This window comes from Eublepharis macularius, chromosome 1 (genome assembly GCF_028583425.1).
Source record: "Eublepharis macularius isolate TG4126 chromosome 1, MPM_Emac_v1.0, whole genome shotgun sequence".
Classification (NCBI taxonomy): domain Eukaryota; kingdom Metazoa; phylum Chordata; class Lepidosauria; order Squamata; family Eublepharidae; genus Eublepharis; species Eublepharis macularius.
Window position 1 is genome coordinate 231,946,581 of NC_072790.1, and position 15,803 is coordinate 231,962,383.

At 42.4% G+C, this 15,803-nt stretch overlaps 1 protein-coding gene across 3 annotated transcripts; it reads left to right on the top strand.

The window, feature by feature from the left end:
• The first annotated feature begins 129 nt into the window (after positions 1 to 129).
• PMF1 (polyamine modulated factor 1) lies at positions 130 to 15,310 on the top strand. Of its 3 annotated transcripts, XM_054988005.1 has the most exons (6): positions 130 to 288; positions 5,235 to 5,340; positions 8,186 to 8,286; positions 10,849 to 11,044; positions 13,027 to 13,119; positions 14,215 to 14,292. In XM_054988005.1, the coding sequence occupies exons 1-5, from the start codon at positions 203 to 205 to the stop codon at positions 13,099 to 13,101; spliced, it is 564 nt and encodes a 187-aa protein (XP_054843980.1). In that variant the 5' UTR covers positions 130 to 202; the 3' UTR covers positions 13,102 to 13,119; positions 14,215 to 14,292. The 3 variants fall into 3 exon arrangements, with proteins under 3 accessions (XP_054843980.1, XP_054842484.1, XP_054843287.1); XM_054986509.1 differs by lacking the exon at positions 13,027 to 13,119 and having other exon boundaries at positions 14,215 to 15,310; XM_054987312.1 differs by having other exon boundaries at positions 13,027 to 14,301.
• Positions 15,311 to 15,803: the final 493 nt, after the last annotated feature.

The window sequence follows — 15,803 nt, forward strand, 5'->3', positions numbered from 1 at the left end:
TTGGGGGCGGGGAGGAGGCAGTTGGTTAACGAAAACTCAACCAATCAGAAGGGAACAGGAGCTTTCGATAGTACAACGCGAGCGGGCGGAAGTTCTACGAATTTGAACACAACTTTGGCGGTTCAAAATGGCGGCGGAGGGTTGTGAGGAGGTGAAGCCCGTAGAAGGGAAAGAGGATGGCGCCGGCGCCGCGCTTCCTTCGATGACAACTCGGGAGGAACCCGGCAGAGAGCAACTTTTCGACCTCATTGTTAATACTTTCTTACAAAAAATGGAGGAAGCCGGCAAGTAAGAGCGGCGGCGGCGGCTTCGCGTGAATTTGTGCGCCCCACGGAGCTCTGGGGAGGAAGCCTCGCGAGAGTTGAGGGGGAAATGGCGCGAGAGACTCGCTAAATTCAACTTTGGTTTGGGTGGAAGCGGGTTCCTAAGAATATTGCTGCAGCAGTAAGGTCTAAAACCCTTTTTTAAGGCACTTGTGATTCTCAGGACGTTTTTAGGATTCTTCTGTGGAATCCCAACATAAGTACCGTCTGTTCATAGTCTTTTGAGTTAAGATGAGTGACCCTTATAATAATAATTACTGCACTTATATACTGCTCTTCTAGACTAGTTCGTGCCCCACTCAGAGCAGAGAACAAAGTCAGTATTATCAATATTGTTATGAGCTCATGGCAGTAGTGGGATTCAAACCAGCCGAGTGCTGATTTGCATCCCAACCACTATGTTATAGCATCTTGCATCCCAACCACTATGTTATAGCATCCTACTGGCTCATTCTTGTGGCTGGATTGTTTATTCCAAGGGTAGAATTTGTATATGTAGTATTTTTTTAGGACAGCAGAATACACAAGAAAGTGCAATTTGCTGATTTCAAACCTGATTTTATTTTGAAGCCCTGACAGTCATCCTTTCCCATCCCACCCCCTTTCTGTTATCACGGGATTCATTTGTAATGCTGGAAGTGGATCTTTTATTTTTGTACATTTTTAGTATCAGCTATTTTATGTTAAATATACTGTCCAGCAGAATAAAGATGCCTGCCTAGTTACAGTTAAGCATTACAAAAACCACACCCAATGACACTCAATGGCATGGCAAAACACTGAACTCTGAAAAAGCTGTAATTCCTGACATTATGCTATATTGTGATAGTTTGCATAACAATAAAAATGTAAAAGAAGAAGTTGCATGAGAATCACCTTATACAGAGTTCCACTCGCTCCTACAAAGCTTCAGTCAAAGATGTGTTTTGAAGAAAACGTCAGTGATGTACCAGGCATGTCATCTATAAAACAGCTGCATTATAGTCATAGTGGTAGGTGGGGGGGGGCAATGTATATGTACAGGAAGTTTGGGGGCGGGGTAATCATGGTTGTTCATGGAGTTTCCTGACTCCTTTGTTGATTTCTATTATTTGTTTATTTTGTTGAAGAAATTTTAATGCTAGCTTTCCTGGGTCTTGCACAAGGCGGCTTAAGAGACTAATTCTAGGTATTGGGTCAGAACTTTTTGTAATAAAACAGGAGCCCAATGGAGTCTGATAAAATTTACACAAGCATAAGCCGAGCACTGGTTCATTGAAGCTTAAAATGAGGAGTCCTGTTTCATTCTGCTACAGACTACAGCAGCTAAGAGACTGGACTTGCTCTTTCATGAAGCCGTTGGGTTGTCAGTGAAAGGACCAAGTGTAGATATTTCAAATAAGTGATACCTGGAAGGATGACTAGACTTTTTTCCCCGTGTGTGCTGCCCTGTAAAAACACAGGGTTATCTTAAATTAGTATGTGAGGTAATTAAAAAAGAAGACATATATATATAAATAGAAAGAGCAGCTTGTGAGTTAAAACCAATAAGAAAAATAGAGGAGCCAGCAGAGGTAAAACAAGGCATGGTGAGTAACTCTTTACAAAAGATTTGAGGAAAACAAGTAGCTCTTGTGTCCTGTTGTTTTTACTATCATAGTTGCTTTTATTCTCAAGTTCATTTTTGTACTGTTTTGATTTGAGGGCAATTTCAGGGTTTATAAGCAGGCCTCTTACAGGATGTATACTACCTTGTGAATTGTCTTGGTGGAAAGGCAGCATGTTTTTTAAAAAGCTCGCTACAATTTTTTAAAACTTTTTGTATTTTTCTGCAAACCTGGGTCATTAATCTCTCCAAGTCTGTTGAAAAATCTCTCTTCTCTCTACATGGCCCAATCAACAGATATAAGTATTCAGGTGAGTTCATGCTGAGAATTAGATATATTGATAATAAACTTGAGGATGATACTGCCATTTGGCTTTTTGAAAACTGGGCTGCTAATCAGGCCTCATTTGGCTATAAACAAAACAAATTAAATAGGTAGGCAAGATTTATTTATTTAACTATTTATAGCCTGCCATTCTCACTGAGGCTCGAGCTGGATTATGCACTGTAAATCAATTCAATCAATAACTAGGACATCTGGTAAACAACACAATAGGTTGTGGATTGCAGACATTTTGAAAACAAGCAGAAGTCTAATACAAAGGTGATCCAAGAGGTGATTAAAATAAATGAGTTTGTTCTTAGGAGCCTGTGCTTGATTCAGCTGCACCTTGCAACTGAGCCATGTACAAATAGCTTCCTGTCTAGCAGAGGCGCAGAGTTCTGGACAACAGGGATTGGAAATAGCACATGAGCCAGTTATGTGGCTATGAGTTCAAAGCTGCAATTCACACTTACTCAAGAGTAAACCTTGCTTTACACAGTGGAACTTACTTGTGCATAAACATCTGTTGGGCTGTGTTCAGTTTTGGGTGCCACAGTTTAAGAAGGATATTGACAAGCTGAAATGTGACCAAAGGAGGGCAGCAAAGATGGTGATGGGTCTGGACTGCAAGTCCTATGAGGAACAGTTGAAAGAACTGGGTATGTTTAGCTGGAGAGGAGGCAACTGAGAGGAGATATGATAGCCCTCTTTGAAGGGCTGTCACATAGATGATGGAGCAGAGTTATTTTCGACAATATAGAGAGTTATTTTCTGTTGCTCCAGCAGGTTGGAACAGAAACAGTGGGTTAAAATTAAAGCAAAAGAGGTTTTGGCTAAACATTTGGAAGAACTTCCTGACAGAGCGGTTCCTCAGTGGAACAGGCTTCCTTGGGAGGTGGTGGGTTCTCCTTCCTTGGAGGTATTTAAGAAGAGGCTAGATGGCCACCTGACTGCACTGCTGATTCTGTGACTCAGTATAAATAAATGCAGATCAGGAGAGAGAGGGCATGAAAGGATTAGCTGGTGTTAGGCTCTCATGGGCCTTTCTTTTATACCCAGGGTAATGCCGATTGCCACTTTGGGGTCAGGAAGGAATTTTCGTCCAGGCCAGATTGGTCAGGTATCCTGGAGGTTTTTTGTCTTCCTCTGGTCATAGAGCAGGGGTCACTGGGTGGGTGAAGGGGGAGGTAGCTGTGAATTTCCTGCATTGCGCAGGGGGGTTGGACTAAATTACCCTTGAGGATGCATCTGAGAAGCTCACAAACAGCCAATGGTCCTTTCCCTGCTATCATTCCCCGCCCCCAGCACTTGGTACACACAGATAAGTTATTGCTGTAAACAGTGGGGGACTGTAGACTTCACTACTATTGCTATTATCTTCCTGGGTAGTCCCTATTTTGTTTAATATATCAGTCGTGGAATTTGCCTGTGCTCTGTTCCAACATCGTTAAATCTTTCAAACTTCCTCTCTTTTTTTAAATCTTGCAAAATTACATGTATATTTAAATATCTTTGTTATTGATTGGACTGATTCACACTGTGTAATCCACCTTGAATCTTAGTGAGAAAGGCTGACTATAAATAACGTAAATAAATAAATAATGGCTGAAAGACATTGGTAGACTTGTTTTCCATGAGGTCTGTGTTGTAGGGAGGGGGTCTCAGATGCTTCATTAATGAGTTAGGGACATAGACTTCACCATTATGTTGCCATACATATTATCTGTTGCTTTAAATATGTACTCCTATGTACTACCTGTGCTTTAAGTTTTCTAATGTCAATCATAGAAGTGATTATGTTCTGTTTCAGTATTTTCTTCTACTTTGTATTGGATTCTTGCTAATGCTATGTCTTCTTAAACTTGTATCTATTTACCCTATGGCATTGTTTATGTAAATGTACTTGATACGGATTGTACTAATCTCATATAGGGGTGTGCGCTTCGGGAATCCGATTCGGGTAAAATATCTGAATTGGACCCAATCCAGAAAGCTTTGGGATTTCCGAATCAAGGCCAGCATACTGGCCCCAATTCAGAAATTCCAAAGCAAAGCTTCCTGAAACATTCGTAATGCTTCGGGAAGCTTCGGGTCAAGTAGTTTAAATGCCCGTTTCCCTGCCACTGTGAGCAGCAGGGAAAGGGGCATTTAAACCTCTGAATCAGCTGCTTGTCAGGGGCTTCCCCAACGAGCGACTGAGTGCCGGCGCTGCTGTCGAGGCCAGAGAACTCCTCAACCCCGTCAGCAGCGGGCGAAGGAGGCGGTAGAGATGCAGGCATAAGCCCGCATGTCCCCACCGGGCGCTTCGTTCTCCCATCGGTGTCGGGGCCGAGTAAACCCGAAGCAGGAAATCCGAATATTTTCAGCGTGCACACCCCTAATCTCATACTATGTAATCTGCTTTGTGAGAAAGGCAGACTATAAATGACATACATACATACATACATACATACATACATACATACATACATACATACATACATACATACATACATACATACATACATACATACATACATACATACATACATACATACATACATCATAAAATATGTCCAGTCCCTTTTTAAGCAATTTAAACTAGCAACCCTCTCTGAGTCCTATGAAACTGAATTTCATAAGTTAATTGTATGCTGTGTGCGCTACAGAATTGCATTCTATCTTGGCTTTTGTCCCTAAAACAATATGCCAGTTTATGTCCTTGTTTGTTCCATGTAGAAATGTTTATGGCTCAAAGTATGTATGCTGGTGTGGCACACAAGCTCCTCTTTACCAGTGTGTCCTTCTTCTGATTGGGGGAATCATATTTATCAGGTTGGGCTTTGATAAGGGGAAATGTGATGGTCTCTCATGGATAATGTCAGAATCCTATAATAAAAAGCATAGGGATTGTGGGGGCTTCTGGAAGGGATAGCAAATGGGGCTGGCATTGTGGAGGTCTTTCTCCAGATTGGAACTTGGTGTGTAAAAAATAACCTGTGCTTTCTTTTTCTGCCAATAGCTATCAAACATTTGCAGGCTGCTATAACCGCCTCTACAAAGTGCAACCAGAGCTCACAAGGTGTATTTATGATCAGTATATTTATCATCTGCAAACTTCCTTTCGGGTAAGAGCTGAAGATAGAAACAAGAACCTTTTAAAAACTTTTCAGTTCAGCTTGTATCTTATTTTTTTAAAAATGGGCTAGGCTTTGCAAAAAAAATAGCAACAGGTTTATTTGAGTAACGCTTGGATCACCCTTCCAATAATTTTGTCTAGTGAAAAGCATGCACAAAGTTGGGGGTCTTACAAGACCTGTAAATTCTGGTATATGGGTTTTGCAGTAATTTCTCTTATGTGTTAATTTTGAGGAAGAACTCTTAAGACAATGGTATGTTGCTGTTTAAAAGTTACATCGGGTGAAGGAGGCACAAAGCCTCAATTTAGGCATCACACCAAGCTGTGGTTAGCACTAACCATTGCTTGTCGTCTAAACCATTGGTTTTACTTCCGAACATACTCCAGGCAAATCTTGATTTCAAAGTGTTTGTCTGGTTTCATTTTTCTGTTGGCTCAGCACTCTCATTTCTGTGGCTTGTAGGCCTGTCTGGAAGCAGAGTGACAGTTGTAATTACAGTTTTCGCAACTCACATATCATGCCAATTCATAACTGACACAAACTATGGTGTGCAAATCCACTTACCATCATTTCTGATCTGGCTCTGTCAGATGATCTCAGTTCAGAGAATGATGCCAAACCTTAGTTAACTTTGCCTTAGACACAGATTGGTGTAATGTCTGAATTGAGCCATAGCTCTTTCATGTTGGATGCATCTAAAGGAGGAGAGCAATATGCTTTTTACATCTAAAGATGCTTTGTCCAGTAGCTTAATAAATTTTGGGGAAAGACTGAGGTAGCAATGAAACTACAGCAGAAATAGAATTCTCGCTGGACCTGCTTGGATTTCTGCTGACTTGAGTAAACCTTCAACCATTTTGTTCCTGCAGCAAGTACAGGATATACTTTGGAGAATACTGTTTTCTGCTTACTGTAGTGATATTCTTCTGTTGTAGTCCAGTAACACCTATGAATATAATATTTGAGAAATTCTACTGCTTAAAAAAGAGAGCTGAATTAGGGGCTATGTAAACGTACTGATCCCCTTTGTATTGCTATATTTCATAAGCATTATCTCCATTCTTGTTTCCCAAGTGAACATAACATAAGAAGAGCCCTGCTGGATTAGACTAGTGGTCCATCCAGTCCAGCGTCCTGTCATACACAGTGGCTAGCCAGTTACTGTGGAGGGCCAGCAACAGGGCATGGAGGACGAGGCCTTCTTCTGAAGTTGCCTCCTGGCACTGGTATTCAGAGGTTTACTGCCTGTAAGGGAGAGGGAACAAAGCCTCAGGCCCTACCGAGTTGTACCTGGAGGTGGGTGGCCTAGGCACTATTTTTAGACTGAAGCCACAAACCAATGAAACATTACACAGATGTAAAATATATTTATTAGGAAGGTGAATAGAATACTTATCTTAGAGAGTGTGCAGAAAGAGAAGGTAAAATAACAAAGAGCTAAATAACCTAGTTTCTAAAAATACCTGACAAAGACGCCAGTCTGAATTTTCAGTACCAGTTTCCTGGTTTCAAGACATAGTTGTAAATCCCAGTGGCCAAGGGTAGGGATCTAGGCTGGATCCTAAACTCAAGAAAAAGACATCACTGAACTAACCATTTTTACCTCATACCCCCCTGCAAAATGGGGTGATCTGGTTGACAAATCACAGCCTGGCAATTATGTACGACGACGATACTCCACTGCTGCATCATGCCCAAAGATCATTGCTCCAGCTTCTCGTAAGAACGAAACTGAGCTCGGATAAGCTTAATTGAATGGAATGCTCTCCGCCTTGGGTCTCTTGTCCTTCCACCATAATGATTTCAAGCCTGCACCTGCAGCAGATAACCAGCCTGGACATAACTCTGGAAAAGAACTCACTTAGCGTTATCAAGCATTCCCATGATACTTTTTAACTCATGTCAAGTAGGATTAAACTTTGAATACAGTTGTAGGCCAAGGCAGGGCTGTTTCTTCACACACACAGTATTCCAAATGAGGCCACGTCACTGATGTACGCAGGGGCACTATAATACTGGCATAAATTCTGCCTTTTTCATTGCTGCAGCACACTGGGTTGACCCTTTCATTGAACTATCCACTATGACCCAAAGGTCTCTTTCCCTCTGGGCCTCAGGAGGTCCGGCCCCATTAGCATATACTTGAAGTTGGGATTTTTGTTCCATTTTGCACCCCCTCACACTTCCCTACATTGAACTTGATTTGCAACATTGTTGCCTATTCACCCCATTTGTGGAGACCCTCCTGGAACTTTTTGCAGTCAGCCCTGGTTTTCACCATCCTGAACAGTTTGTATCATCTACAAACTTGGCCCCATACCGATCCTTGTGGAACCTCACTGCTAACCTCGCTCCATTGACATTTATTCCTACTCTTTGCTTCCTGTCGTTTAACCAATATTTAATCATAAGACAACCCGTCCACTTATCCCTTGACTGCTAAGCTTACCCAGGAGTCTTTGGCGAGGAACCTTGTCAAACAATTCTTGAAACTCCAAGTAAATAATGTCTACTGTCACTCTTATCTTGTTCACTGTCTCAAAGAACTCCAAAACACTGGTGAGGCAGGACTTCCCTTTGCAGAAGCCATGCTGACCTACCCTCAGCAGGCTTTGTTCCTCTGTGTGCCTGTAACAACCTACCTTATGGGGTGGTCGGTGTTGTAATCAGAGAAGTAAGGGGCATAAAGAATCTTTGCATGCTGTATGAGCAGAAGACAACAATGACAACTTCAGGAGAAGACAACTCACACACACCCATGCCAAGCTAGAAAGAAGAGCTTACATATGTTGCAGCAACGACAACAGAGTATATGTTTCTATTCCTGATTCAGGAGGAGATCAGTGACTTGAAGAAAGAAGGAAATCTGGAAGCACTTTTTAGAAATCTGGATACGCTTGTGGAAGAAGCAAAGCAGAAAGAAACGCCTGCGTGGTAAGGAGTGACTCATTTGGCATAAGAATTGCCCTGCCAGATTAAGCCAGAAGTCAGCCAACTCAGGGTTTGGGGTGGAGGTACTTAACCAGTTAGATGCTTTTAGGAAACTCTCAAGTATGAAGGGAGCAGTGGCTTCCCCTTTGTACTGTCAGTCTATCATCTGATATACTGCCTCAGAACATGGAGGTTTCATTTAGCTCATTGCTAACAGCTGTTGAGACCTCAGTATCTTTGTTTCATCGTTTTAAATTTTTTAAAAAACTGGTGATGTTTCCAATGCATCTCATTGCGATGACTTCCATAAGTTAACTGTATCTTCTGAAGTAGTTTCCTTTTATCTTTCCAGAATTTGCATTCTTTTTTTTTTAATTTTTATTGGTGAGTACATAGTTATTACATACATTCCCCATCATACCTAATTTATTTCAACCCCCACCCTTTCCCTCCCCCCTCCTTATAGACTTCCAACAGCTTTCCAACCCTTAGCCTATCTTATTACTTAACTTATTTTCCATTAAATTCTTCTAAATCATATATGTATTATATCTCTTACTCTAAGCATATTCAAATTCTCTTATATATACTCTATCAAATCCACTAATATATCCATTCTCTACATCACTATTTAAACTGTATATTTTTGATAAAGTTTCTTAATAGTAATACTAGCTTAGGTTAATTAATAGCTAAATTTTCCCATTAGTGGTAAAGTTACTTCTCTCTTCTATTTAAGAAATCACAAATTAATAGTTCTCAAACTGCCACAGTCCTCCTTTCACATCCCATTGTTTTTCTAGATATTGTTTCAATTTCCCCCAGTCTGCAATATATTCTCCTGGATCAAGGTCTTTGAGTTTTCTTGTCATTTTATCCATCTCAGCCATGTACAGCAATTTGTAAATCCAATCTTCTGTAGTTGGTATTTCTTGTACTTTCCATTTCTGCACATATAAAAGTCTTGCTGCTGTAGTCATGTAAAATAACAATGTTCTGTATTGCTTTGGAACATCTTCCATTCCCAAGTTCAGTAGCAGCAATTCTGGGTTCTTATTTATTTGGGTTTGCAAAACCTCATTAATTACTTTAATTATATCTCCCCAGTATTGCTTAGCTACCTCACAAGTCCACCACATATGGTATAATGATCCTTCATGCTTTTTACATTTCCAGCATCTGTCTGACATATTAGTATTTCCTCGCGCGATTTTCTTTGGTGTTAGATACCACCTATACATCATTTTATATACATTCTCTTTAATATTTGTACAAGTTGAAATCTTCAGTGTATTTTTCCACAAATGCTCCCAAGCTTCCATTGTTATTTCTTTATGAAAATTTATTGCCCATTTCACCATCTGGACTTTAACTGTTCCATCTTCCGTGTGCCATTTTAGAAGTATTTTATAAATTTTCGAGAGGGCAGGGGGGAAGCTTCACCATTAGCAGAAGAGATGTCTTTTTTACCTTCTTGTAAAATCACTTCTTCTAATTCCAACTTTTCCAATCTTATTCCTCCTTTTGAACAGTCCGAGTTGTAAAGATCTCTGATTTGCCTATATTGAAACCATCCATAATGAGGAGATAACTCTTCTTGCGTTTTTATTTTTAACCTTTTATGTTCCATTATTGTTATCTCTTTATAGGTTAAACATTGTTGTTCATTGTGTGTGTGTGTGTTTTCAATGTTCCCCGTATGTAGTTTTATTTTATTAACTGATTAAAATGGGTTTGATCCCACAGGTCCCTTCTGCTAATGGTGGAGCTTCCCCCCTGCCCTCCGATGCTGCCATTAGCAAAACAGATCCATATGGGATTCAACCCTATATTTTTGTCTTACCCATTATGGATCCACAAAGGGGCTTACCAGAAGTTAAATCAATACATCTTTTAAAAAAACCCAAAAAGCATTATTACACCATGTGAAGAAAACCAGCCACCGTAAAATAAAAGCTGTTACTTTGATAACACTTTATTGTGTGTTGCTTTTTCTCAACTAAGAAGCCCTCCCTTTGTTAGCTCTTCCACACAGCCAAAGGTGTTAATTCTCTGGTCTTCGTAAAACAATGCTCTGGCAGCTCCTTAAAGACAAATAGATTTATTGTGGTATAAACTTTCATGAACTCACGCTCAGTTTATCAGCTGGCATTGTGCAGGGATGGGTCCGTGGAAGTCTGTGCCACAATAAAGCTGCTCATCTTTAAAGCACCACAAGACCATTTGCTGCGTTTGTAGCAACAGGCAGGAATTGTTTTAATTTATTTTCTGTCCCTTCTCCAATGCAGCCTTGAGGATCAGAACCATATTCTAAACGTGGGCACATCGTGCATTAATGTAAAGCTACATACAACAGGGTTTTACTTGCTGATGAGTTATGTGGATGCTTTGGACTCCAGTAGACTTAACTGGTGATCTTGATATTGTACAATCTGTCTGCTAGGTCGCTTCCTCGTGCTTGTAATGTATTTATTTACTTCGTTTATACCCCACCTTTCTCCCCGTTAGAGACCCAAAGCAGCTTACATCGTTCTCCCCTCTTCCGTTTTATCCTTTCTTATTCAGGCGCCCCAGTGGGATCCCAGAGCAAGATGTCCGTAGTGCCGTTGTGCCATATCTTCTAAAGCAGCGCAAGATACTCCAAAAGACCCTGAAAGAGAAGGAGGAGGGGAATGCCAAGCTGGCTGAAGTGGTGCTGGCTGGCCGAAAGAAAATAGCAGATCTGCAGGAGAAAATCCGGAAACGCAAAGAAGATTGGCAGGTGAGTGCAGCCTTGTGAATAAGGTAATAAGAGTGAGTAGGAGGATGCACGTGATGCTGCCTTAGTCTGAGTCAGCGGCCTCTCTTGACTGGCAGCAGCTCAGGTGCAGGGGGAGGTCTTTCCCAACGCCTGTTCCTAGAGAATCCTGTAACTAGAGATGTCTGAGATCGATCTTCTTCATGCAAACCCAGTGCTTTGTCACTGAGGCATGGCACCTCGTGAAAGAAGGAAAACGGTGGTCACTTTGGTCTTTAAGGTGATACTGGACTCAGTCTTGCTGTTCTGCAAATTAACATGGGTACCCGTCTGAAACTACTTGCTTAAAGATGAAAATTTCTAATTCCTTTTTAAAAACCTGCCTACCTTTATGTATGAATAAAACAATACTTCCTTGTTCTCAGACAATGCACACACTTGTAATTTTGAAGACATTCCCTCCCATCTATGAAAAAATAGGGCATGCCTCTTCTAAGATGGTGCCCACCACTCACAGCTTTTATAACTTTATGTATTAAGAGTAAAGATGAGAAAATGCTTGTCTGAGTTCACAGCTGATAGAATGTTTTGAATCCATTCATAACAATTAATCAGTTAAATATCATGGCTCTAATTACATATCATGGCTCTAGTTAAAAGCAGCTCGAATCTCTAAGCTGGAGTCTTCTCTGTTCCTTCCAGGGAATTGCCCAAGAAAGCCGAGAGATGGCGAATGCACTTGATTCGCGCTACTGAGAAAGTGGGACCTGGATGGCTTCTGGTGAACAGAGTTGTTCTACAGTTTTGCCTTCTAATAATGGGCTTCCTAAGGAACTCCATTCAGGCAGCTGGCTGCAGCCACTGTAAATGCACCAGTATATGATTCTCACAGTGCTGGCTGGAACCCTGTGCTACTCCTGGTTGGTTTCTTCAAAAGTCCTTTATGTTTGGCAAGTTGGATCCTGGGAGCTAGCATGTATGCTTTGTTTCATTTCTTTGGGTTGGTGTGAATACTGTCCCCCTCCAGCAATGTTCTAGCTCGCTGACCATGCAGTATTGGACTCTCAATCAAGAAGTTAGTGGCGTTTTCCACTGTTCAGAATCCTTCTTTGTTTCCTTTTCCAAATTTCAGCTTTGGAATCTATTGCTCATTCTTTTTCCTTTTGGAAAATTGGCTCTTTGAGGTCTGGATATGTGTGCTACGGATTCCTTTACCCATCAAGAGAACGATTGTGACAGAAGATGAAAGAGCTTGTGCCTGCATAACCTGGATGGAGTGAAAGTCCACTAATTCATTGTAGCTGCTGCTTCCCACTGTGCTGGTTAATGTGGGAACTGCAGATACTAAATATGAAATGTGTGCTGACTAGGCCCCCTCTATCATTCTTTCCGGGGGGGGGGCACATTGGCATTTAACACAACCACATTGTAGGCCTTTCCAGCTGTGCCATTTGGATAACTAATATTTCAAGCCCTCTGCACTCTTAAATGGGAGTAAGCCCACCCAGGGACTTCAGAGTAAGTCCCATCCTGTAATGCTTTGCTTCGGGAGGGGGGGCACTGCGAGATAAGAGAACTGAAATTCCTATGTGATGGCCGTGCTGCGTAAGAGGCTTTCATTCATATATTAAATTTTCTTTAAGATAAGACTTAATATTTAAGAAGTGCTCATTGGAAATCAGAAGAATGTAGACTTTTACCATTTTTTAAGCGCATGTTTCTAGAAGAAACTCTGCTCTGGACTGGTACCTAAAGAGCAATATTTACCCACATTCCAAAACCTGAGTTAGTCTAATGTCAAAGTAAAATGTTATTCTTCTACCCCCACCCCCACCAGCACACTGCCTCACAAAGTGTTAAAATTTAAATAGGGTTCAGTTTCAAAGGCTTCACTTGGCTTTAGTATTTCCGTTTTTATGTAAGAAGAATGACCCGGCTATCTCAGAAGGCTGACACCACGAATCCCTTGTCATTCGAGATTATCCCATGTGTCCTTAATCTTCCAGTCCTTAGTCTTCCAGTTGTATGAGATGATTATGGTGAAGAGAGACAAGATGCACCTTGTGGTTGAAGAAGCCTGAAGGCCAAGCTAGACCCTGGTAAGAAGTTGGGGAAGGGGCTTAACCCTTCCCCTGTGCAGCTTTCCCAACCTCAAATGCCTACTCCATAGTTGCTTGGCCCATTAGGGGAAAGATATGGGTGGCCTGTTTGTTCCTGTTATGGGTCAAGGGGCCTTGTGGGGGCCTGTCCAATAAAAGTGTCCCCTCCCAGGGGCCCCTTCTAGCCCCACAAATACGCCCCTTCTTGCCTCTTTAAGCCCTGGAGCAGGCAAGGGCCTTACTGGCTGCCACGACTCTGTTCTGGGAGTTCAACTAGGGGAGGGCCAAGAGTACCCCCCCTCCTCCACCCTTCCAGGAAGCACTCCGCTATTGGGGAGGGTGTTGCCACGTGACGGGTTGAAGTAGAGATGTGAGAATCACGCGGAGTAAAACAAACCTGTTTGTTTAACAAGATGGGCAATTAACAGACAAGTGGGGAAGGGTAGAGAACACTTGTGAGCAACAGATTTGGGGGTACTTCACAACAAGCAGGGCAAAATTAAGAAGCAGGCAACAAAACCATAAAGCCTCCTAACGTGGTTGTCTGACTCATCCCTACCGCACCTGGCCCTTCCTGGATCCGACCCATCTTCCCTGGGTGAGGGATTCTCTCCTGCTGGTAGCTGCTTCTCTGCCATACAGCTCCTGGGAGAAGAACGCCTTCCCTCTTCAGCGATTAGGGCTCCCTGGTCCCCTGGTGGTGGCAAGGGGACTGAGTGAGTGTGAAAAAAGTATTAGCACTGTAACCCTGAAATACAGCACTCATTTCTCTTTCAAGGTAAAAAAATGTGTCCCTCCTCACATCTTACGTGGCGCTTGTACCTAAACCTTGTACCTAAATATCTTCATCCTGAAGCACGTGTGCTGTAGTGGTTATGGTTAGTGTTGGACTAGGATATGGGAGACCCGGGTTCGAATCCCCAGCCTGCCATGGAAGCTCCCTGGGTGATCTTGGGCCAGTCACATTCTGTCAGCACAACCTACCTCACAGGGTTGTTGTGAGGATGAACTGTAGAAGAGGAGAATGATGTAAACCCCGTTGGGGAGAAAGCGTAAGGTATGAATAAATAAACAAACCTTATTTTTGTCTTTTAGGACTTAGTGGAGGGTCAGCAGCACAACACACAGCAGGAACCAGGTCCCGTCCACAGTACCTCCCAGTGGAAAGGTCTGCAGTCGCAGGACTGGGTTCTCCATCAGCTCAGATAGATGAAAGGATGGCTTACGGCACCATCGTTTGGAATGAAACAAATGCACGTGTTAGAACAGACCCCGCAGTCCCTTGCAGCTGGCTCAGCTCCCACAGCAGACATTCAGGGACACCTTGGCAGCAAATCAGCATTGGAAGGCTTCCTCATAAACTGAAAGCTTGATGTCCCCCACCTTGGGAGCTTTATGCTGAAGCTGAAAGCAGAGGCTATTGCTGTCCTGAACTTCCACCATCTGTTTTCAATTAGAACTAATGTGGTGGCTGGGTCCAAGGTTGACCAAGTTCCCCTTGTTTTTCTCCTCTTCTGTAAGCAGGCATTCCTAGATTACATGATAAATATAGAGCGGGACAGCAAATAGCCCAGTTGGCTGAGTTCCGCCACGTTCCTTGTGGGACAGCAGCGGGTAGAATTAGTTGTTTGCTGGAGTTCTTGGCTGCCTGAAGTCAGCCTCCGTTTTTCAAATGCAGGCTGGAGTTCCAGCAGGGAAGCTGTTGGGACGCAAGCAGCACGTAAGATGTGAGGAGTGATAAAAATAAGCTGTTGGGTTTTTTTTCTTCAAACCCGCCAAGAACTCAGAGACCGCTCATGGCAAACAAACACTGGGTGATCGGTTTTAAAGGGCTGCCAGCACCGTCTCTTGCTGCGTTATAAGCAAGGCTAAGAAAGTCAGCCTTCTTTTCCCCCTCCGTTACTGCCATAGTAGGTCAGCAGAAGGAAGGACAGGGAAAGCTAAGCCCCCTCCCCTAATTGTCCATGACTGCTCCTGTCATTGATAGACTGGGAGGCGGGGATGACTCCAGATCTGCAAATTTCTGCCAAGAATACCTGGTGATTCTTAGGCTGCCTAGCATTTTGTGCAGTATTTATTTTACTGGACTTTTAAAAAGAAACACTTGTATTTTGTGGGCCTGTAAGCTGTCTTCTGCAGATTTCCGCCCCCCCCTGCAGAAGCAGTATAAAAATGCCATAAATAAAATAAGGTGGTGTAAATGTCTGGAACTGCTTTTTGTTTGTTGGGCTCCCTCCTGCACTTCTGCAGAATCGGGGCCTGCACACTGACCCCATTTTCAGCTTCACATTTTTTTTATTTCATTTTATTTCATTTTAGACTTTTATTCCGCCCTCCCCGCATCTGGGCTCAGGGCGGATTACATCAGATAAAAACATTTCATACAATTTACATATCATAAAAGTGATAAGACAGTTTAAACATTTCAGACAAAAACATCCTAATAAATACAGTAGCTAATATGCCAGACAGCAGCAGTCAATATTCACAAATTAAAAGCCAGATGGCGGAGAACTCTGATGGGGAGAGCTCAGATCTCTTTCCAGGCCGGCAGAGGCCTAGCCCAACCTCAACCATATGCCTGGTGGAACAGCTCTGTCTTACAGGCCCAGTGGAAAAATAGTAAATCCTGCCAGGATTTATTGGCTTCCCAGACCAATTTACAGCAATTAATATATGGATAC